The following is a 25,145-nucleotide window of genomic DNA, read 5'->3' on the forward strand; positions in this document are numbered from 1 at the left end:
GGGAAAGTGATGGTGATGTTGTGGAGGGTGATGGGGATGATTAGGAGGGTGATGGTGATGTTGGGAAGAGTGATGGGGTTGTTGTGGAGGGTGAAGGGGATGTTGGGGAGGGTGATGGGGTTGTTGGGGAGGGTGATGGGGTTGTTGGGGAGGGTGATGGGGATGTCGGGGTGGGTGATGGGGATGTCGGGGAGGGTGATGGGAAGGGAATGGGGATGATGTGGAGGGTAATGGGGATGATGTGAAGGGTGATGGGGATGTTGGGGAGGGTGATGGGGATGATGGGGAAGGTGATGGGGATGATGTGGAGGGTAATGGGGATGATGAAGAGGGTGGTGGGGGTGTTGGGGAGAGTGATGGGGATGTTGAGGAGAGTGATGGGGTTGTTGGGGTGGGTAATGGGGATGATATGGAGGCTAATGGGGATGTTGAAGAGGGTGATGGGGATGTTGTGGAGGGTAATGGGGATGATGGGGAGGGTGATGGGGATGTTGGGGAGGGTGATGGGGATGTTGGGGAGAGTGATGGGGATGATGGGGAGGGTGATGGGGATGTTGGGGAGGGTGATGGGGATGTTGGGGACAGTGATGGGGATGTTTGGGAGAGTGACGGGGAGAGTGATGGTGGTGTTGTGGAGGGTGATGGGGATGATGAGTAGGGTGATGGGGATGATTAGAAGGGTGATGGTGACGTTGGGAAGAGTGATGGGGATGTTGTGGAGGGTGATGGGGATGTTGGGGAGGGTGATGGAGATGTTGGGGAGAGTGATGGGGATGTTGGGGAGAGTGATGGGGATGTTGAGGTGGGTGATGGAGATGTTGGGGAGAGTGATGGGGATGTTGGGGAGAGTGATGGGGATGTTGAGGTGGGTGATGGAGATGTTGGGGAGAGTGATGGGGATGTTGGGAAGAGTGATGGGGATGTTGGGGAGGGTGATGGGGATGTTGAGGTGGGTGATGGAGATGTTGGGGAGAGTGATGGGGATGTTGGGGAGAGTGATGGGGATGTTGGGGGGAGAGAGATGGGGATGTTGGGGAGAGTGATGGGGATGTCGGGGTGGGTGATGGGGATGTCGGGGAGGGTGATGGGGATGATGGGGAGAGTGGCGGGGAAAGTGATGGTCATGTTGTGGAGGATGATGGGGATGATTAGGAGGGTGATGTTGATGTTGGGAAGAGTGATGGGGTTGTTGTGGAGGGTGATGGGGATGTTGGGGAGGGTGATGGGGTTGTTGGGGAGGGTGATGGGGTTGTTGGGGAGGGTGATGGGGATGTCGGGGTGGGTGATGGGGATGTCGGAGAGGGTGATGGGGATGATGGGGAGGGATTGGAGATGATGTGGAGGGTAATGGGGATGATGTGAAGGGTGATGGGGATGTCGGGGACGGTGATGGGGATGATGGGGACAGTGATGGTGATGCTGGGGAGAGTGATGGGGATGTTGGGGATAGTGATGGGGATGATGGGGAGGGTGATGGGGATGTTGGGGACAGTGATGGGGATGTTTGGGAGAGTGATGGTGGTGTTGTGGAGGGTGATGGGGATGATGAGTAGGGTGATGGGGATGATTAGAAGGGTGATGGTGATGTTGGGAAGAGTGATGGGGATGTTGTGGAGGGTGATGGGGATGTTGGGGAGGGTGATGGAGATGTTGAGGTGGGTGATGGAGATGTTGGGGAGAGTGATGGGGATGTTGGGGAGAGTGATGGGGATGTTGCGGGGAGAGAGATGGGGATGTTGTGGAGGGTGATGGGGATGTTGAGGTGGGTGATGGAGATGTTGGGGAGAGTGATGGGGATGTTGGGGAGAGTGATGGGGATGTTGGGGGGAGAGAGATGGGGATGTTGGGGAGAGTGATGGGGATGTCGGGGTGGGTGATGGGGATGTCGGGGAGGGTGATGGGGATGTTGGGGAGAGTGGCGGGGAAAGTGATGGTGATGTTGTGGAGGGTGATGGGGATGATTAGGAGGGTGATGGTGATGTTGGGAAGAGTGATGGGGTTGTTGTGGAGGGTGATGGGGATGTTGGGGTGGGTGATGGGGTTGTTGGGGAGGGTGATGGGGTTGTTGGGGAGGGTGATGGGGATGTCGGGGTGGGTGATGGGGATGTCGGGGAGGGTGATGGGGATGATGGGGAGGGAATGGGGATGATGTGGAGGGTAATGGGGATGATGTGAAGGGTGATGGGGATGTCGGGGACGGTGGTGGGGATGATGGGGACAGTGATGGTGATGCTGGGGAGAGTGATGGGGATGTTAGGGGGAGAGTGATGGGGATGTTGGGGAGGGTGATGGGGATGTCGGGGAGGGTGGGTGGATGTTGGGGATAGTGATGGGGATGTCGGGAAGGGTGAAGGGGATGTCGTGGAGAGTGATGGGGTTGTTGGGGAGGGCGATGGGGATGTTTGAGAGGGTGCGGGGGATGTTGTGGAGGGTGATGGGGATGATGTGGAGGGTGATGAGGATGTTGGGGAGAGTGATGTGGATGTTGGGGAGAGTGATGGGGATGTTGGGATGGGTGATGGGGATGTTGGGGAGGGTGATGGGGATGATGAGGAGGGTGATCGGGATGTTGGTGAGGGTGATGGGGATGTTGGGGAGAGTGGTGGGGAAGTTGGGGTTGGGCTGGGAATGTTGGGGAGGGTGGTGGGGATGTTGAGGAGGGTGGTGGGGATAATGGGGAGAGGGATGGGGATGTTGGGGAGAGAGATGGGTATGTTGGGGAGAGTGATGGGGATGTCGGGGAGGGTGATGGAGATGATGGGGAGGGAATGGGGATGATGTGGAGGGTAATGGGGATGATATGAAGGGTGATGGGGATGTCGGGGACGGTGGTGGGGATGATGGGGACAGTGATGGTGATGCTGGGGAGAGTGATGGGGATGTTAGGGGGAGAGTGATGGGGATGTTGGGGAGGGTGATGGGGATGTCGGGGAGGGTGGGTGGATGTTGGGGATAGTGATGGGGATGTCGGGGAGGGTGATGGGGATGTCGTGGAGAGTGATGGGGTTGTTGGGGAGGGCGATGGGGATGTTTGAGAGGGTGCGGGGGATGTTGTGGAGGGTGATGGGGATGATGTGGAGGGTGATGAGGATGTTGGGGAGAGTGATGTGGATGTTGGGGAGAGTGATGGGGATGTTGGGATGGGTGATGGGGATGTTGGGGAGGGTGATGGGGATGATGAGGAGGGTGATCGGGATGTTGGTGAGGGTGATGGGGATGTTGGGGAGAGTGGTGGGGAAGTTGGGGTTGGGCTGGGAATGTTGGGGAGGGTGGTGGGGATGTTGTGGAGGGTGGTGGGGATAATGGGGAGAGGGATGGGGATGTTGGGGAGAGAGATGGGTATGTTGGGGAGAGTGATGGGGATGATGGGGAGGGTGATGGGGATGTTGGTGAGGGTGATGGGGATGTTGGGGAGAGTGATGGGGATGATGGGGAGGGTGATGGGGATGTTGGGGAGGGTGATGGGGATGTTGGGGACAGTGATGGGGATGTTGGGGAGAGTGACGGGGAGAGTGATGGTGGTGTTGTGGAGGGTGATGGGGATGATGAGTAGGGTGATGGGGATGATTAGAAGGGTGATGGTGATGTTGGGAAGAGTGATGGGGATGTTGTGGAGGGTGATCGGGATGTTGGTGAGGGTGATGGGGATGTTGGGGAGAGTGGTGGGGAAGTTGGGGTTGGGCTGGGAATGTTGGGGAGGGTGGTGGGGATGTTGTGGAGGGTGGTGGGGATAATGGGGAGAGTGATGGGGATGTTGGGGAGAGAGATGGGTATGTTGGGGAGAGTGATGTGGATGTTCGGGAGAGTGATGTGGATGTTTGCGAGAGTGATGGTGATGTTGGGGAGGGTAATGCGGATGTTGGGGAGAGTGATGGGGATGTTGGGGTGAGTGATGGGGATGTTAGGCAGGGTGATGGGCACGTTGGGGAGAGTGATGGGGATGTTGGGGTGGTTGATGGGGACATTGGGGAGAGTGATGGGGATGATGAAGAGGGTGATGGGAATGTTGGGGAGGGTGATGGGGATGATGTGGAGGGTGATGGGGATGATGTGGAAGGTAATGGGCATGTTCAGGAGGGTGATGGGGATGTTGGGGAGAGTGATGGGGATGTTGGGGAGAGTGATGGGGATGTTTTGGAGGGTGATGGGGGCATTGGGGAGGGTGATGGGAATGATGAGGAGGGTGATCGGGATGTTGGTGAGGGTGATGGGGATGTTGGGGAGAGTGGTGGGCATTTTGGGGTCGGGCTGGGAATGTTGGGGAGGGTGGTGGGGGTGTTGTGGAGGGTGGTGGGGATGATGGGGAGAGTGATGGGGATGTTGGGGAGAGAGATGGGTATGTTGGGGAGAGTGATGTGGATGTTCGGGAGAGTGATGGTGGTGTTAGGGTGGGTGATGGGGATGTTGGGGAGAGTGATGGGCATGTTGGGGAGGGTGATGGGGATGTTGGGGTGAGTGATGGGGATGTTAGGGAGGGTGATGGGCACGTTAGGGAGAGCGATGGGGATGTTGGGGTGGGTGATGGGGATGTTGGGGAGAGTGATGGGCATGTTGGGGAGTGTGATTGGGATGTTGGGGAGATTGATGGGGATGTTGTGGAGAGCGATGGGGAAGGTTTGAGAACACTGATCTTCAGAGGAACTACCATGGCCAAGTGACACTGCTCCCATTGTTTGGGTTCGTGACGGTGTGACGAGGCTGTGCCCTTTAAGAGAAATGTTCTGATCTGTTTCTCTTGTGGATGGCTGTTGTCACTGTGGTTACACACCGTCTCCTTCACGCCATTGGTAAACAGCTTCTGAATGCTCCCGTGGTGTAACATGGGTATATGGTCTCGGGGCTTATTCAAGCCCATGAAGGGTTTTAGTTTTGCTTTCAGTTAGTGTGAAATTTGCTGCTGGCTGCTGAAAGCTACTTGAGTGAAGTCTTAGTCGAAAGGTTTTCTCTTAAAAATTAACAGGCACAGGTTGTATCTTTCTTCTGTACTGGAGAGAGACAGCACATGAGAACCAGAACTATTTTGCTGAATTGCATTTCTGCCAAAGGGTGTGTTTTTAGCATACTCCCTAAATAGGAACATTTGATGATTAACGGTTAAACAATGCTCTATTGTGTTAATTATTTCAATTCAGTTTAACTTTTGCCACTTTTTTTTGCTATTTTCAGTATGTTATAAGAATAAAGTGTATTTGATTATAGTTTAGCAGTGGATCAATTAAATCACATGTAGAACATAACACACTACACTTGCCTTTAAATCAACATAGAAGTTAGGGTCTGGGCTATCTTCTAATTGTACCTTTTGGGGTAACTAGGTGTGGAGCTGGATGAACACAGCAGGCCAAGCAGCATCAGAGGAGCAGGAAGGCTGACGTTTCAGGCCTAGGACCTTCTGGGGGTCTGATCTGGTCCATAACAAGGGGAATAGCAGGGGAATGTTCAGAGTTTGGGATTATACAAGGCACGACAGCTGCGAAGGAAGTCCCTGGAACACTGAAGATGACCCAGTAGGTTAACATCACAGTGTGGAGTGACCTTTTGATGGGACAGATAATGTGAACCGTGGGGAACAGAACTTCATGGAGAAGGATTATTTATAATGCTGCCAATCCTCTCGGAATGGGAATGGATGCGACAGAAAGGACAATCTTGTTTCTGTGATGCTGATTAAAGATAAATATTGTCTCCAGCCTGCTGGGAGAACCAGCCCGTCCACCATCCAGATAGTGGGCTCTAGGATCTGTAATCTCCACCTAAGTGAGCAGATGGGAGAGTCCCTGTGAATGGGACATAGACATTTGAGGGCATAGTTTGGAAATTTTACATCAACATGTAGACACGTACCTTTGATATCACTGGGGTTACTGCAGTGGAGTACAGGTTAGGCTGTAGGATCCTGGTCTCACAGGATCCTGCTCTCTGTCAGTTTCTGGCTGTGATAATAAACTGAAAGTGCTGTCTCCATGCTGGGTAACAGGAGTCACACAAATCAAATGCGGAGTGTCTGAGGTCGCACTGGCTTCTGGCAGGAGATTTGTCAAATCGGTATCACGGCGCTGGTTGGAGAAGCATTCTCTTTGCTCTCTCTCACTGGGTGATGCTGACCTGGATGGCGTCTCTCCAGCAGCTCTCAGAACGGTGTCCACTCTGTTTATAGGTTCTAACTGTCCCATTGCCCAGTCTGGAAGGTTAGAGAAGCTCCAAGCCTGAGGGAAGGTGTTGTCCCTATCCAGGCTCCTCCTGTGCCGTACTGACCGATGAGTGGAAATGGGTAAGTTTGTCTCAGTCAGACTGCTGGAATATCCACGAGCTGCCTTTCCACTTCTTTTCCCCAAATGCCAACCTCTAACAGGCTCCAGCCTCTGGGTCTCTTCCATTGTTTCCGTGTTCATAGTGTCAGGGGCCGTACGCGGATTCCTGGTGCTCCCTACTGCCTCCCAGTCCTGTGTTTCTATCAGTGCCACCCTGTCCTGTGTTTCCATCACTGCCTCCCCGTCCTGTGTTTCTATCACTGCCTCCCTGTCCTGTGTTTCTATCACTGACTCCCTGTCGTGTGTTACTCTCACTGTCTCTCTGTTCTGCGTTTCTATCACTGCCTCTCTTTCTTGTGTTTCTATCACCATGTCCCTGTCCTGTGTTTCTATCACTGACACCTCGTCCTGTGTTTCCATCACTGCCTCCCCGTCATGTGTTTCTCTCACTGCATCCCCATCCTGTGTTTCTATCACTGCCTCCCTGTCCCGTGTTTCTATCACTGCCTCCCCATCCTGTGTTTCTATCACCATCTCCCTGTCCTGTGTTTCTATCACTGCCACCCTGTCCTGTGTTTCTATCACTGCCTCCCTGTCCTGTGTTTTTATCACTGCCTCCCTGTCCTGTGTTTCTATGACTGCCTCCCTGTCCTGTGTTTTTATTACCGCCTCCCTGTCCTGTGTTTCTATCACTGCCACCCTGTCCTGTGTTTCTATCACTGCCTCCCTGTCCTGTGTTTCTATCACTGCCACCCTGTCCTGTGTTTCTATCACTGCCACCCTGTCCTGTGTTTCTATCACCGCGTCCCTGTCCTGTGTTTCTATCACTGCCACCCTGTTCGGTGTTTTTATCACCGCCTCCCTATCCTGCATTTCTAGCACTGCCTCCCTGTCCTGTGTTTCTATCATCGCTTCCCTGTCCTGTGTTTCTATCACTGCCTCCCTGTCCTGTGTTTCTATCACTGCCTCCCCGTCCTGTGTTTCTATCACCACCACCTTGTCTTGTGTTTCTATCACCACCTCTCTGTCCTGTGTTTCTATCACTGCCTCCTTGTCCTGTGTTTCTGGCATTGACACCCCGTCCTGTGTTTCTATCACTGCCTCCCTGTCCTGTGTTTTTATCACTGCCTCCCCGTCCTGTGTTTCTATTACTGCCTCCCTGTCCAGTATTTCTATCACTGTCTCCTTGTCCTGTGTTTTTATCACTTCCTCTCCATCCTGTGTTTCTATCACTGCCTCCCCATCCTGTGTTTCTATCACTGACACCACATCCTGTGTTTCTATCACTGTCTCCTTGTCCTGTGTTTCTATCACCACCTCCCTGTCCTGTGTTTCTATCACTGACTCCCTGTCGTGTGTTACTCTCACTGTCTCTCTGTTCTGCGTTTCTATCACTGCCTCTCTTTCTTGTGTTTCTATCACCATGTCCCTGTCCTGTGTTTCTATCACTGACACCTCGTCCTGTGTTTCCATCACTGCCTCCCCGTCATGTGTTTCTCTCACTGCATCCCCATCCTGTGTTTCTATCACTGCCTCCCTGTCCCGTGTTTCTATCACTGCCTCCCCATCCTGTGTTTCTATCACCATCTCCCTGTCCTGTGTTTCTATCACCCCCTCCCTGTCCTGTGTTTCTATCACTGCCTCCCTGTCCTGTGTTTCTATCACCGCCTCCCTGTCCTGTGTTTCTATCACTGCCTCCCTGTCCTGTGTTTCTCTCACTGCATCCCCATCCTGTGTTTCTATCACCGCCTCCCTGTCCCGTGTTTCTATCACTGCCTCCCCATCCTGTGTTTCTATCACTGCCTCCCTGTCCTGAATATCCATCACCAACTCTCCATCCTGTGTTTCTTTAACTGCCTCCCTGTCCTGTGTTTCTATCACTGCCACACCGTATTGTTTTTCTATCGTCACCTTCCTGTCCTGCGTTTCTATCACCAGCTCCCTGTCCTGTGTTTCAATCACTGCCTCCCTGTCCTGCATTTCTATCACCACCTCCTTGCCCTGTGTTTCTATCACCACCTCCCTGTCCTGTGTCTCCACCACAGTGCTTCCATCCTGTGCTGCCACCACTATCCCTGTGTTCTGTATATCTTCCACAGTCTCCCTGTTTTGTGTTTCCACCACAGAACTCTTGTGCTGTGTCTTTAGCAGAGCCTCCCTGTGCTTTCTTTTTACCACATCCTCCAAGCCCTGTGTTTCTACAACTATCTCCCTGTACTGTGTCTCCTCAGTGATCTCCCTGTCCTGTGTTTCTATCGTACAATGTTTATCCCGGGTTTCCCCCATTACATCCCTGTCTTGAGTTTTGCCCGTTACCTCCCTGAACTGTGTTTCTACCATTGTTTCCAAATCCTGAATTTCTATCACTGCCTCTATGTCTTGTCTTTCTAACACTATTTCACTCTCCTGTGTTTTTGCAACTGCCTCCCTGTCTTGTGTTGCTGTTACATAGTCCTCATCCTGCATTCCCTGAGTTGCATCCCAATCCTGTGTTTCTAGCATTGACTCCCCATCTTGTGTTTCCACCACTGCCTCCAAATTCTGAATTTCTATGACTGCATCCCTGTCCTGTATTCCTCCTACTGTCTCCATATTCTGTGTTTGTATAATGCGTTCCTTTTCTGTTTCCACCACTGTCTCCCTGCCATCTGTGTCTAGCACAGGTCCCCTCTCCTGTGCTTCTGCCACCATCCACCTGTATTCTGTTTCCACCACTGCATCTCTACCCACCGCTCCCTCCCTGTCCTGTGTTTCCCCCAATGCGTTAATGACTGTTGTTTCTGACTCTATCGGCCTGTCTTCTGACACTAGCTCAGGTTCCAACCCCAGGTCCTTGATCTGAATTTCTCTCTCTGATTCTATTTTCTCTGTTTCAGGCCTGATATATTCCGGCTGTGCTTTTCCCAAGCCCTTGGTGGCCTGTGTTGCTTGTACAAGCTCCAGGTGATGTGTTTCTAGACCAGGATCAATGTCCTGTATTTCAGTTAAAACTTCCCTGACCTGTTTTTCTGATACTATTTCTGAGTCTTGTAGTCTGATGACATTTTCACCATCTAGTATTTTTATCATTGTTTCCAGGTCCGCTGTTTCTGACTCTATTTCTTTGGCATGTCTTTCTGACACAGTGTCCTTATCCTGTGTTTCTGTCACTGATCCTTGGTACTGCGCTTCAGATATGATTTCCTGGGCCTGAGTTTCTGACATTATCTCTTTGTCCTGTACTTTGAACCCTGATTCCTCGTGCTGTGCTTTTGATACTGTTTCCGTGATCTGCGTTTGTGGTGCCGTTTCTGACTCCTGTGTTTCAGATATATTTTTAGCAATCTGTGCATCTTCTTCTGATTCCCTGCCATGTGTTCCCGATACTGTTTCTTTCTCCCGTCTTTTTGATACAGTTTTCAGACTTTGTGCTTCTGACTTTATTTCCCTGATTTGTGATTTTGTCATTATTTTGTTGATTTGTGTTTCTGGCCATGTTTCCTGGCCATGTGTTTTAGACATTGTTTTCATCTCCTGTATTCCTGCTGTTGTGTCCATGCTTTGTGGTTCTGGCAGTGTTTCATCAGCATCGATATCTGACTGTGTTATTGTCTTCTGTTTTTCAAATACTGTGTCCTGCTCCTGTGTTTCTGCCACTATTTCATTGTCTTGTGTTTCTGATGCTGTCTTCTGGATCTGCATTTCTGACACTGTTTCCATGTCATGTGATCCTAAAATGGATTCCTGGTCCTGTGTTTCAGATGTTAAATCCTTGTCTGGTGTTTCTGTTACTGTTTCCTGGTCCTGTGTTTCTGACATTGTGTTTCCTCCATCCTGCACTGCAGGCATTATTTCTTGGTCCTGTATTTCAGATACTACTTTCTTGTCCCGTGTTTCTGACACTGCTTCCTGGTCTTGTGTTTCAGACATTGTTTCCTGTTTCTGTATTTCATACAGTGTTTCCTTGCCTTGTTTTTCTGACATTGTGACTTGGTCCTGTGTTTCAAACACTGCTTCTTGATACTGTGCTTCAGATACTGTTTCCTGCTCCTGTGTTTCAGATACTGTTTCCTGCTCCTGTGTTTCAGACACAGAATCATGGTGCTGTGTTTCAGTCACTGTTTCTTGGTACTGTGTTTCAGACACTGTTTCTCGGATCTGTGTTTTACATACAGTCTCCTGCGCCTGTGGTTCAGATGATGTATCTTGGTGCTGTATTTCAGTCACTGTTTCCTGCTCCTGTGTTTCAGACACTGTATCTTGGCCCTGTGTTTCAGACACTGTTTCTTTGCCATGGGATTCTGACAGTATTTCTTGCACAATTTTGGACAATGGTTCTATGTCCTCTGTCGCTGACACAGTTTCCCAGAAAAGGGTTTCCAATGCTGTACTCTGGTCCTGTGTTTCACAGATTGTTTCCTGCTCCTGTGTTTCAGACACTGTATCTTGTTCCTGTGTTTCAGGCACTGTATCATGGTGCTGTGTTTCTGATACTGTTTCCTGCTCCTGTGTTTCCGATACTATTTCCTGCTCCTGTGTTTCAGACACTGTATCATGGTGCTGTGTTTCAGACACTATATCTTGCTCCTGTGTTTCAGACACTGTTTCTTTGCCATGTGATTCTGACAGTGTTTCTTGGACAATTTTGGACAATGGTTCTACGTCCTCTGTCGCTGTCACAGTTTCCAAGAAAAGGGTTTCCAATGCTGTACTCTGGTCCTGTGTTTCAGAGATTGTATCCTGCTCCTGCATTTCAGACACTGTATCTTGGTCCTGTGTTTCCGATACTGTTCCCTGCTCCTGTGTTTCAGACATTGTATCTTGCTCCTGTGTTTCAGGCACTGTATCTTGGTCCTGAGTTTCAGATACTGTTTCCTGCTCCTGTGTTTCAGGCACTGTATCTTGCTCCTGTGTTTCAGGCACTGTATCTTGGTCCTGAGTTTCAGATACTGTATCATGCTCCTGTGTTTCCGATACTGTTTCCTGCTCCTGTGTTTCCGATACTGTTTCCTGCTCCTGTGTTTCAGACACTGTATCTTGCTCCTGTGTTTCAGGCACTGTATCTTGGTCCTGAGTTTCAGATACTGCATCTTGCTCCTGTGTTTCCGATACTGTTTCCTGCTCCTGTGTTTCAGACACTCTATCATGGTGCTGTGTTTCAGGCATTGTTTCCTGCCCCTGTGTTTCAGGCACTCTATCATGGTGCTGTGTTTCAGGCATTGTTTCCTGCCCCTGTGTTTCAGGCACTGTATCTTGCTTCTGTGTTTCAGACACTGTTTCCTGCCCCTGTGTTTCAGGCACTGTATCTTGCTCCTGTGTTTCAGACACTCTATCATGGTGCTGTGTTTCAGGCACTGTTTCCTGCCCCTGTGTTTCAGACACTGTATCTTGCTCCTGTGTTTCAGGCACTGTATCTTGGTCCTGAGTTTCAGATACTGTTTCCTGCTCCTGTGTTTCAGACACTGTATCTTGCTCCTGTGCTTCAGGCACTCTATGATGGTGCTGTGTTTCAGGCATTGTTTCCTGCCCCTGTGTTTCAGGCACTCTATCATGGTGCTGTGTTTCAGGCATTGTTTCCTGCCCCTGTGTTTCAGGCACTGTATCTTGCTCCTGTGCTTCAGACACTGTTTCCTGCCCCTGTGTTTCAGGCACTGTATCTTGCTCCTGTGTTTCAGACACTCTATCATGGTGCTGTGTTTCAGGCACTGTTTCCTGCCCCTGTGTTTCAGGCACTGTTTCCTGCCCCTGTGTTTCAGGCACTGTATCTTGCTCCTGTGTTTCAGGCACTGTATCTTGGTCCTGAGTTTCAGATACTGTTTCCTGCCCCTGTGTTTCAGACACTGTATCTTGCTCCTGTGCTTCAGACACTCTATCATGGTGCTGTGTTTCAGGCATTGTTTCCTGCCCCTGTGTTTCAGACACTGTATCTTGCTCCTGTGCTTCAGACACTCTATCATGGTGCTGTGTTTCAGACACTGTTTCCTGCCCCTGTGTTTCAGGCACTGTATCTTGCTCCTGTGTTTCAGGTACTGTTTCCTGCCCCTGTGTTTCAGACACTGTATCGTGGCCCTGTGTTTCAGACACTGTATCTTGGCCCTGTGTTTCAGACATCGTTTCTTTGCCATGTGATTCTGACAGTGTTTCTTGGACAATTTTGGACAATGGTTCTATGTCTTCTGTCGCTGACACAGTTTCCCAGAAAAGTGTTTCCAATGCTGTACTCTGGTCCTGTGTTTCAGAGACTGTTTCCAGGTCCTGTGTTTCAGACACTGTATCTTGGCCCTGTGTTTCAGAGACTGTTTCCAGATCCTGGGTTTCAGATGCTGTTTTCAGTTCCCGTGTTTTTGATGTTGTTCCCTGTAAGCTTATTTCTGACGCTGTGTCCTGGTCCTGTGTTTCAGGCACTGTTTGCTTGTTTTGTGTGTCTAACATTGTTACCTGGTCCTGTGTTTCTGACACTGTTTCTATGTCCTGCATCCCTCGCCTAGTTTTCTGGGCATGAATTTCTGATGCTGTTCTCTGCTCAACTATTTCAGACATATTTTCCGTTTCTGGTGTTACTGGAACTGTTTCACTGTCCTGAGTTTCAGACAGTGTCTCCTGGTCAGGTGTTTCAGGCACTGTTTTCCTACCTTGTTTTCCTGAGACTAGTATACTGTCCTGTTTTTCTGGTGCTAGTTGCTGATCCTGTGTTTTAGATATCTTTTTCTTGCCCTGCATTTCAGACATTATTTCCTTGTTTTCTGTTTCCAGCTCTGTTTCCTGGTCACATGTTTCAGAAACTGTTTCCCTGTCCTGCATTCCTTCTGGTTCTCTGAATTGATTCTGTCCCGTGGCCAACAGCCTTTGACTAACTGAGCTCTCATCAACTCTTCCTAAGGTCGTTCTTGGTTCTATTTCAGCTGCTCTTGAATCTGTCACCAAGTGCTCTACTTCTGTTTGATTCACAACCTCTTTGGCTTTTGGCTTTTCCACATGCTGCTTTGCAGCTCTGGGTTTCCTGGTCTTCAAATCACCCAGTCCTTCCTTTGCACTGGGATCAGCTTTTGCCTCTGGTGTCATACATTCCCAATGATTTTCTGATCTCTGTTTATGAGGTTTTTGCCCTGCCCTGCGTATTGCTGCCTGAGATTCTGCAGTTGCCTGCTCTCCTTCGACAAGTTGTGGCCAGCCTATCATGTCTTGTGAATCTGACTTTTCACCCTGAAATTTCACACTCTTCTCCTCTCCCACGAGTGGCCAAGTTTCAGCATCATTGTCTAACGCTTCTAAACCCTCCTCGATCCCCAGCCCTCCCCCCTTCTGCAGACCTGATGCTCCTTGACCTTTTTCTTCAGTGACCAGTGAGAGAGATTCACTGCAATTCACAAAGTCACCTGGCACCGGCTCCAGTCTCTGCACTGCCCTCTTACTCAGGGTTTTTTCACTTTGTTCATCCTCTACAGTCAGCCACCTCAAGTCCACTTCCCCCACATTTCCCCCTGAACTTGCTTCCACTATTCTCTCTTTATGAATCTCAGCCTCACCCACAGGATCTGCCAAGTCCTCCTTCCTCTCAGAATCCAGCTCAGCTGGCTCCTCCATTTGTATTTCTGAACTTGCTCTGAGTCCAGCATGTGGGCTGACCACAGTTTCACCTGATGGTGCTTTTGATGGACCATCAAGATCAGCATCTGTCACCCGTACACCTGATTCAACAAGCAGGTATTCCACTTGTACTATATCTCCACCACTTCCTCCCTTCTCCACACTTGAATATTTGGAATTTAACATAGAAACAATCACTTCTTTGACTTCACCTTCTCCACAAATCCCCTTCTCTTCTAACATCTCTTCCAAAGCAGCTTCCATGTTCTCTTTACCACTGGCTCCAGAAGGGAACAGTTCTGGATTACAAGCTGCCAAGGCTAGATTACTTCTGTTGACTTCCTGATCAATTCCAATCGGTAAGAAACCCATCCTTAGATCTTTTGCACCATCAAGAATCTCTAATATGTTTCCCACTAAACCATTATCTTCTGAACCATTCCCTTCTGGTTCAGTGTTAGCCCTGAGAGTATCCAACAACAACATTCCAATGTCAGAATCTTCTTCAGGATCTTTGTACCTCTCACTTATTGGTTCACATTCTTCTTCAAGGTGTTTGGACACTGACTTTTCAGGGAATTCCTTATCTTTTGCTTCCTGAACATTCCCAATATCTGGATATGTCCATCTCAGAGCTTCTATATTCATGTCCTTCTTCTGCTTTTCTGATTCCACACCTTTCAAGTGTTCGCTCTCCGCATCTGGAACGTAGTTCCATGATGTTCTGGGAATGCCTGTGTAACCTGGCACAGTCATCTCCTGTTCTCTGGCATCTTGCTCTGGAATGAAGAGGTTTCTTGGCATCCTACTATTCAGTTTCTCAAGTTTTAATCCCATGTTTGCGGTTGGCGATGTCACTTTCTTGATGCCTTCATTCCTACTTCCCAAATCATTGGAATAGTGTATTGGTCGACTCAACCCTCCCTCCTGTACATCCCTTATCAGCTCTGGTTTCCCCTCCTGTTTGACACTAGGTCCCACCATTCTTCTTCCTCTGACATTGCGTAGAGGGCTCAGCATTGAGATGGATGATCGTGCTCTCTCAGTTTTCTCATAAATTACACATTCTCTTTTCTCCACAGCAGGTACTCCCAGGCTCAGTGGGTGAGCTTTAGACTGTATGTTCACTGCTGACACACTCTGCTCTGTGTTCTCCAGTGCACACTGATTTTTCATCTTGCATGCAGCTTGTTTGTCGCTCTCAGGCTCTACAGGATCAGGTTCTGCATAGGTTGCTCCTCTCTGTTTGTGCGCAGCCAACACTCGGTCTCCTAACCTTGAATCCTCTCCAACTCCAGCTCCTCTGGTTTGACTTTCATCTCCCTCCCACACTTTCTCGCCTTTGATCTTCTTGCCCTTTTCTTCACAGAATCTTCCTCTTCCTCCTTCTGTTTCTTGTACTTGTGGTATTGACCAGTCCCAAAGTCTTTCCCCATTTCCAAAAATTGCTTCTTCTGCATGCCTGGGAAGAGATAAAGGCCCTTCACAAATCACTTTCTCTTCTGCAGCCTCTCTCATTGGCGTAATGGCAGTGCCTTCAATCCCACCAATTTGCACTGTCCCTCCTCCTGAGTTGCATACTTCAACCTCTGGAATTCTACATTCAACTGCTAACCCTTTCACTTCCAGTGTTGTAATTGGCTCCCCAGGATTCCGATTTAATGGACCAGTCAATGGCTCTGGTGTCATTCCCACCGATAGTGTAATACCAGTCGAGACCCCTCGAGCTGATGGGATATCATCTGAAACAGATCACAGAAATGGTATGGGCTGGTCAAACAAAGCAGCCATTTTGTCAATGCTACAGTGTCTGTAAACAAATGTTCTAAGTGCTTCACAAAGACAATTGTTAAAATTTGAGATTGAGCCACAGAAAGGGGAACCGGGGAATCAGATCAACAGCTGAAATCAAAGAAATCTGTTTAAGAAGTATCTGGAATATAGATAGAGGTAGAGGGTTTATACAGAGGCAAGTCGAGAGCACAAAGGGACAGAAAGATTAAGGCTCAGCTGTCAATGCTGGAGTTCAAGGGCAGAATTAGAGAAGAACACAGAACTCAGAGGGGTGTAGGGGCTGGAGGCGGTTACAGAGATAGGGAGGGGTGTAGGGGCTGGAGGCGGTTACAGAGATAGGGAGGGGTGTAGGGGCTGGAGGAGGTTACAGAGATAGGGAGGGGGTGTAGGGGCTGGAGGGGGTTACAGAGATAGGGAGTGGGTGTAGGGGCTGGAGGAGGGTACAGAGATAGGGAGGGGGTGTAGGGGCTGGAGGGGGTTGCAGAGAGAGGGAGGGGGTGTTGATATTGGAGGAATTTAAAAACATGGATGAAAACTGCATTAGAGTGTGGCAGAGTTTCTGGGATCAATGTGATGAATTGGTTGGGTCTGTTTTTGAACTGTTCTTTAGTTTAATGCCTTTTGCAGATGATGTCATTCAGTGACACAGGGAGTTAGGGGTGAATGGGATTGAGCGTGAGTGTGAATACCGTTGGTACAGCTGACAAGCTGAAGATTTCAAAGTGTGCAAATATCCATCTATTTCCCCCTAACTATTGAATCTCCTGTCACTATTTGTCCTCTAGACATGCCCCCTACACAGCTCAGGCAGCTATAGCGCCATGGACTTAGCACTGGTTATGTGCCACATGGTGTGAAAAAGTTTCTCATGATCCCATCATTCCTTCTTTTATTTATTGTTGTAAATGTTTCCAGTTGTTCTTAAAGCACCACCAACAGGAACAGTTTCACCCTAGCTGCCCTGTTGAACCCCTTCACAATGCCCTCAACAAAATCTCCACCTAATTTTGGTGACAGTAAGGACTGCAGATACTAGAAGTTAGAATCAATACATGTGGACCAGAAAAAGCACAGCAGATCAGACAGCATCTGAGGAGCAGGAAAGCCAACGTTTTAGACCATAACTCCTTGTCAGGACTGCAGAGGGGGAGGGGAGCCCAGAAATAAATAGAGGCGGGTGGGGCTGGAGAAGGGTAGGAGAGATAGTGATAGGTGGATGCAGGTCGAAGATTATTGTGATTGGTCCGTGGGAAGCGTGGAGCAGATAGGTGAGTAGGAAGATGGACAGGTTAGGTCAGGTCAGGGAGGTGGGGCATGGAATAAAGTTGGGGGGTGGTGAAGGGATTTTGAAGCTGGTGAGGTCAATGTACAGGCCATTGGGCTGTAAGATCCCAGGGCGAAATATCAGGTATTGTTCCTCTATTATACGTTTGGCCTCACTTTGAAAGTAGAGTAGGTCAAGGACGGACATGTCAAAATAGTCCCAATTCTCCAAGCTATCTCCATAACTGAATTTCCTCAGCCCTGGTAACATTCTTGTGAATCTATTCTGAATAGTCTCTTCACAACTTTGATCTCGTGTAGTACCCACAAATGAATCCAGCTGAGGCTAAAATACTGTGCTTTATCAGTTCAACTTTGCCTCCTTGCTTTGTAATAATTTATGCACAAACATACCCAGGTCCCTATGCTCCTGCACCCTCTTCAGAGTTGTAACCTTTATTTTATACTGTGTTCCCCTGTACTTCTTACCAAAGCTAATTATCTCATATTTCTCCTCATTGAAAAGCATCTGCCACTTGTCTTCCCAGTCTTCCCAATTTGTCTGTGATCTTCTGAAGTTCTGCACTGTCCTCCTCAGTTTATACTGAATTCTAGTTTTATATCATCCGTAAACTTTGAAAGTGCCCCCTTGTACAAAAAGACCTGGATCATGAATGTACATCAGGAAACACAAGGGTCCCAATACCAACTGCTGGGGACCTCCACCATTTCCCTTCTCCCCAGCCTGAAAAACAACTGTGTATTCATATTGACACTCTCACAAGCTATCATTTTCCTTCAGGACTCTGTTGTGCGGCACTCTATCAAATGCCTTTACAAGGGAGGAGATGGTTGAGTGGTATTATCATTGGGCTGTTAATATAGAGGCCCAAATAATGTTCTGGGGACCTGGGTTTGAATCCTGCCATGTTAGATGATAAACTTTGACTTCAATAAATATCTGGAATTAGTAGGCTAATGATTACTATGAATCCATTGTTGGTTGTTGGGAAAAACCCAACTGGTTCACTAATGTTCTTTCAGGAAGGAAACTGCCATCCTTACCTGGTCTGGATGACATGTGACTCCAGACCCACAGCAATGTGGTCGACTCTTAGCTGTTATCTGGGCAATTAGGGATAGGCAGTAAACGCTGCCTAGACAGTGAAGCCTCATCCCATGGATGAATCAAAAAAGTCCACATACACCACATCAACAGCCTTGCCCTCACCAATTCATTCTGCCACCTCGTCAAATGACAATTCCAGTGAGTTAGTTAAATTTGTTATCTCTTAGTTAAACACAATTTGTCCTTATCATCAACAAACTTAGATACATTAGTCTAATATCACATAGAACATAGAACACTACAGCGCAGAACAGGCCCATCAGCCCTCGATGTTGCGCCAACCTGTGAACTAATCTAAGCCCATCCCCCTACACTATCCCATCATTATCCATATGCTTATCCAAGGACTGTTTAAATGCCCCCAATGTGGCTGAGTTAACTACATTGGCAGGCAGGGTGTTCCACACCCTTACCACTCTCTGAGTAAAGAACCTGCCTCTGACATCTGTCTTAAACCTATCACCCCTCAATTTATAGCTATTCCCCCTTGTACAAGCTGAAGTCATCACCCTTGGAAAAAGACTCTCACTGTCCACCCTAGTTAATCCTCTGATCATCTTGTATATCTCTATTAAATCCCCTCTTAGCCTTCTTCTCTCCAATAAGTACAGACCCAAGTCCATCAGACTTTCTTCATAGGGCCTGTGCTCCTGACCAGGCAACATCCTGGTAAATCTCCTCTGCACCTTTTCCAATGCTTCCACATCCTTCCTGTAATGGGGCGACCAGAACTGCACGCAATATTCCAAATGAGGCCGCACTAGTGTTTTGTGCAATTGCAGCATGACATCATGGCTCTGGAACTCAATCCCTCTACCAATAAAACCTAACACACCGTAAGCCTTCTTAACAGCACTATCAACCTGGGTCTCTAACCGCTTCATCATTAAATAGATCAAAAATATCTATTTCTAGTACCATAACTGAGTTACAACAAAACGCAGCAACCAATTTTCACACAGAAAGCTCCCATGGGACATAAAAACGCAAAATAGATACATGGAATAAAAGGACATAGGCAATGAGCAGGTAAGTGGAGTGAAGCAGGAGATGACTATGTGCTTCCCCTGAAAAGCAGAGAAGACACAAAGAGCAGTATGGTCTGCAGCTAGTTTCTTATGTCCTTCCAACCTGATTTAAGTTATTGTCAGTTGAGGGAGAAAATATTAGTCGAGGAAGAGAAGTATAAAATATTTATTGATTTTCCCATCACTGCACATCCTACCGCCATCACGATTGGGGACAAGAAACCCACCTGGTCTTATACCTGGCTATTCACCTGGGGAAGGGAACAGAGCAACCAATGGTGAGAGAAAGGATAACGCGACCTTTTCATTAATCATTTGTTGGATATGAGTGTCACTGGTAACCAAACTTTATTGCCCATCCTTAGCAGCCCTTGAGAAGGTGGTTGTGAACTGCCTTCTTGAGTCCGACAGTCCATGTATTGTAGATAGACCCACAATGAGGATCAGCGATATATTTCCAAGTCAGAATGGCGTGCGGCTTGCAGGGGAACTTGCAGGGGGTGGTATTCACATGTGTCTGCTGCCCTTGTCCTTCTAGATGGAGATGCTCACAGGTTTGGAAGGTGCTCTCTATGGAGCCTTGGTGAATTTCTGCAGTGCATCTTGTAGATAGTACACACTGCTGCCTTTGTTGGTGGAGGTAGTAAAAGTTCTCAGGGCATGGTGGTATAGTAGTAATATCGCGAGACTTGCAATCCAAGAAGACCAGTCTGCTACTCTGGGGGCACAGGTTCAAATCTCTCCTACAGCAAATGATAGAACTTACATTCAACTGTAAAGAAAAATCTACAATTGAAAACTAATCTCTGTACAGACACTGTGAAACTATAGGTAGCCACAGCTGGTGCATTGTTTACAGTTGGATATAATTTGATTAGAAGGAATGTAATGAAGGTTCACCAGGCTGATCCCTGGTGGGATCGTCTTCTGAGGAGAGATCAAGGAAACTGGATTTGCATTCTGTAGAATCGGGGTGATCTCCTGGAAATCTCAGGCGTTAATTTCAGGAAGGATATTTCCCTTGGCTGGAAAGGTCTAAACCAGGGACAAGACTCAGAGAACTGAGATTCACTCAACGGGTTGTGAATGTTAGAAATTCTCTGCCCAGAAGCTTGGAAGTTCAGTCAGTGTGTATGTTCAAGAAAGGGATTGATAAATTTCTTCATAATGACAACACATGCATGGTCATTATTAGATTCTTAATTCCACATTTGTATTGAATTCAAAACTCCACCATCTACAATAGGGTAAGGTGAGTTTTGAGACCAGGTCCACAGAACATTACCTGGGTCTTCGTATTAATAAATTGAGATAATATCACTAGACCATCACTTCAACACAAATCTAGAATTAAGAATCTAGTTGAGCCCATGAAACTTGTTGGTTGTCAGAAAACCTATCTGGCTGACCAATATCCTTGAAGAAAAGCTGCCATCCTTACCCGGTCTGGCCTACATGTGACTCCAGGCCCACAGCAATGTGGTTGGCTCTCACCTGCCTTCCGGACTTGTTTTATTCACTCATAGGCTGTGGGAGTCACTGGTTAGGCCATCATTTATTGCCCATCCCTAATTGCCCAGAGAACAGTTAAGAGTCATCACATTGCTGTATGTCTGGGCTTACCTGTAGGCCAGACCAGGTGAGGATGGCAGATACCTTCCCTGAAGGGCATTAGTGAGCAAGATGGGTTTTCCCTGACAATCAGCAATGGTTTCATGGTCATCAGTAGACCCTTAATTCCAGATATTTTCTTGAATTCAAATTCCACCACCTGCCACAGCGGCATTTGAACACAGGTCCCCAGAACTTTAGCTGAGTTCCTGGACTAACAGTCTTGCGTTAGTGCCACTAGGCCCCTGCCTCCCCAAAAGAGAACAGGGTCTGTAGAAACAGAGGTCACCAGGGAGTTAAACTAGAGAGAAGACTCAGAAGAGAATTGAGAAGGTGCGATGGCCGACAATGTTGACCTAACCAGCAATGCCCGAATCCCTGGAATGAGTTAAAGAAATGAAGGATTTGCAGGTGACGTGGGAAATGGCACTGAGTTCCAAGATCAGCCATGATCTATTAGAATGGGAGAGTAGGCTTGAGGGCTGAATGCCAACTCCTACTCCTAATGTTCCTAATCTACCTGTTTCTCTGCTGTGCTTTAGGGAAGGAAATCTGCCATCCTTACCTGGTCTGGCCCACATGTGACTTGAGAACTACAAAACGATTGACCCTGAAATGGCCAATCATTTACAACAGAAGAAGTAGGAGCAGGATCTCATCTTGGCCTCAACTCCATTTTCCTGCCCTCTACAACCCTTCAACCTGTTACTGATTAAAAATCTGTCTATCATATAAACTTCCCTTATTTTGCTCATGATTAATTGCAGACTGAATTGCCCTGGAATACCATGGTGAGCCATGCCTCTAGATCCGGAGAACAGGTCTTCAATAGTTTGACAGAATGTTGTCAGGACCTATAACCTTTGTAGTATCCAATGTCTTCAGTTCTTTCTTGATAACACGAAGTGTGTTGGGTAGCAAGATGGGTGATCAAGTTTCACTTGGCAGCCAATAGATCCTCGCCACTATACTGCAAGTTTTGCGTCAGCTGGCCCTCTTGCCAGAAAGCCAGTCGATTTCTCTCTGGAGGGATCAGGATTCCACAAGGGAACCCCCTTTTGGTGTGCTTTAATTTTCTTTGGGAATTCCACCTACTGGTAGGATTCCTTACATTCCTATGGGTGCCTGGGTAATGGGATAATGGCCTAAATCCACCATCTTATACTCAGGACAAGCTGGGTATGGCATGGTGGCTTACTGGTTAGCAATGCTACCCCATAGCACCAGGGACACAGGTTCAACTCCAGCTCAGGTGACTGCCTGTGTAGAGTTTGCATGTTCTCCCTGTGTCTGTGTGAGTTTCTGCTGGGTGGTCTGGTTTGCTTTCCACAGTCCAAAGATGTGCAGATTAGGTGGAGTGGCCATGCTAAATTGTCCATAGATGTGTAGTTAGGTGGATTAGCCATGGAAAATACAGGGATAGTGTAGGAGAGTGAGTCTGCATGGGATGCTCTTCAGAGAGTTAGTGATAACTTGTTGGGCTGAATGGTCTATTTCCACACATATAAAAAAAATTCATTCATGGGATGAGGGTGTCACTGGCCAGGCAGCATTTATTGCCCATCTCTAATTGCCCAGAGGGCAGCTCAGAGTCAACCACATTGGTGTAGGTCTTCAGTCACATGTAGGCCAGACCAGGTAAGGATGGTAGTTTCCTCCCCTAAAGGGCATTAGTGAACCAGATGGGTTTTTTCAACAATCGATGATGGATTCATAATCATCATTAGACTCTTAATTCCAGGTATTTTATTGAATTCAAATTCCACCACCTGCCGTGTCAGGATTCAAACCTAGGTCCCCGGAACATTATCTGGGTCTCGGGATTAACAGTCCAGCGATAATACCACCATAACACTGTGGGGATTCTGTTAAAAAGACAAAAGCCAGGGCCCCCACTGGGCCTGAATTTAAATCTGTTATGTACTTGTGGGGAGAACAAGTCTCTCATTTACAGACTAACGGATTGACCACTCACCTTAAATTCTGCAAATGGGGATATGGTTGTTTCAAATTGGGGATTTGTATTTACTAAACAATAATCATGTGGACTGCTTTGAATTGGCTAGATTATGTGCTGGGATACTAGTAACCTTAGGATGATTGTGGAGGTGCCGCTGTTGGAATGGAGTGGACAAGGTCAGAAGTCAACTAACGAAGGAGCAGCACTCCGAAAGCTTGTGATTTCAAATAAATCTGTTGGAATATAACCTGGTGTTGTGAGACTTCTGATGGTGACCTTAGGAGGAAGAGGCAATGGAGTGCAGGTGAGGATTATCAAATTAGCCACAATCTCATTGGAAGACAGAGCAGACTCAAATGGTCTGCTTCTGCCCCACCAAGGAACAAAAACAAAGTTGTTGGAAAAGCTCAGCAGGTCTGGCAGCATCTGTGAAGGAAAAAAACAGAGTTAACTTTTCGGGTCCAGAGACCCATCCTGCTGCTCTACATCTTTTGATCTTTTGGGAGGTCAGTTAAATTATCCACTTGGTACATCTGGCTAAAGAGGGTTATAATGGTTCAGCCCCTTCTTTTGCACTGATGTGATGGGGTCCTCTACGATTGAAGATGGGGATATTTGTGGAGCCTCTACTTCCTGTTAGTTATTTAATTGTCCACCACATCCAGTCTACTCGTCTACACTGGGGAAACAAAGCATAGTCTTGGTGACCACTTTGCAGAACATCTACGTTCTACTCGCAAAAAGGCCCTGAACTACCTGTTGCCTGTCACTTTAACACACCACCCTGTTCCCTGGCCAATATCTCTGTCTCCAGCTTGCTACAGTGTCCAGTGAAGCCCGGCGCAAGCTGGAGGAACAACACCTTATTTTCCACTCGGGGACCCTCCAGCCCTCCGGACTCAATACTGAGTTCAATAATTTTTGGGCCTAAACTCTCTCATGTCCCAGCCCCCCACCCCACACACCAGGCCTCGTTACCACACAGTCTGCCACAACACACCCCCTGTTGTTAGCCACTAACAGTCCCCATTAATAACTCTTCCCCCTCCCAGCCTGATCGTTAGCAACTCCTTTGTCTGTCCAACTGCCCTTCTCCCTCTCTTTGGGCTCTATCCTATCATTTACTCCATACCCCACCCACCTCACCTATTTTCTGCATATAAACTGCCGTTTTCCCAGCCACCATCAGTTCTGAGGAAGGGTCACCAGACCCGAAGCGTTAACTCTGTTTTCTCCTTCACAGGCGCTGCAGGACCTGCTGAGCTTTTCCAGCAACTTTGTTTTTGTTTCTGATTTACGCAGCATCTGCAGTTCTTTTGGTTCTTAATTGTCCACCACCATGTATATCTGGATGTAGCAGGACTGCAAAGCTGAGGTGCAATCTATTGTCTGTGCCTATGTCTGCATGGTGCACATTGCTGCAATGTTCAGTGGGTAAACATACTCTTGTGTTGTAACTTCAAATCTCAACACCTGATTATCAACACTCGCCTGGCACTGATCCTGACATACTCTCCTGCACTCTTCACTGAACCAAGTGTGATCCCCTGGTTGCCAGTATCAACTTAACAGGGGATATTTTGAACATGAGGTTATAAATTGCAATTGAATACAGTTTGCATCATGGAGAGTATTTTTGAGTTGTTAGGTCGGTATGAAATCTATCCCATTCCACATGTTAGCAGTGCCACACAATATGACGCAGGGTTTCCCTTGGGATGAAGTAGGGTCTTTGTCTCCACAAGGATTATGCAGTGTCCATTCTTATCACTACTGCTGTGGACTGAAACATGTTACAGGTAAATTGGTGAGGACAAGGTCAGGTATGTTTTTCGTTCTTGATAATTCCCTTACCACCTGATATAAACACAGTCTAGCAGCAACATCCTTTAGGATGTGGCCAACTCTCAATGCTGATGCTTACAAGCCACACTTGGTGATGGGAAATGAAGTCCTCCATCACAGAACATTGTGTGTTCTTGGCACCTCACTGCTTCCTCCAGTTGTTGCTCATAATGGGAGAGTACTGATTCTAACATATGCTTATAATGCTCATACACACACATATATTTAGGATTTAATATAATTTTGTCAGCTCCTCTCAGTCCCTTGAAGATTTGACTCAGGCTAATGTAATGAAACAGTGAAGTATATTCCTCGTATACTGAGTTAATATGTCAAAGGCTCAATCTCACTGACTGGTCAGTGTACTGTTTCTGCTGACAGTGCAAGATGAGATTTAAGCCTGTCAATTTATTGCTGAGATGGGACCACAATTAATGTGAACACACTGGCACTCTGTAAGTTGGAGTTCTCTGTTTTCAGATTCTTGATCATAAAAAACACCTATGAATCAGTAAAGTGTCTGTGACCAGGGAGCTATGAAGACAATTTGTAGAGTCAGCATTGAATGGATCAAGTTACCCTGATTCCTAGGAAATGCAGAATAGTACTGTTCATTTCCCCGTATATCCACTGTTTAAATAAGCCATTGGGTGTGTTGAGTCATTTGTAAAACAGAAATGTGATCTTTAAGTGTCGAA

At 47.7% G+C, this 25,145-nt stretch overlaps 1 protein-coding gene across 1 annotated transcript in view; it reads right to left on the minus strand.

Moving 5' to 3' along the window:
* Positions 1–25,145, minus strand: part of erich3 (glutamate-rich 3) — a 128,421-nt gene that overhangs the window by 27,398 nt on the left and 75,878 nt on the right. The window contains exon 15 of the mRNA XM_059648189.1: positions 5,845–15,559. Within this exon, the coding sequence (XP_059504172.1) occupies positions 5,862–15,559 (9,698 nt within the window). The 3' untranslated portion in view covers positions 5,845–5,861. The remainder of the gene's footprint in view (positions 1–5,844; positions 15,560–25,145) is intronic.

This window comes from Stegostoma tigrinum, chromosome 8, assembly GCF_030684315.1.
Source record: "Stegostoma tigrinum isolate sSteTig4 chromosome 8, sSteTig4.hap1, whole genome shotgun sequence".
Classification (NCBI taxonomy): Eukaryota; Metazoa; Chordata; class Chondrichthyes; order Orectolobiformes; family Stegostomatidae; genus Stegostoma; species Stegostoma tigrinum.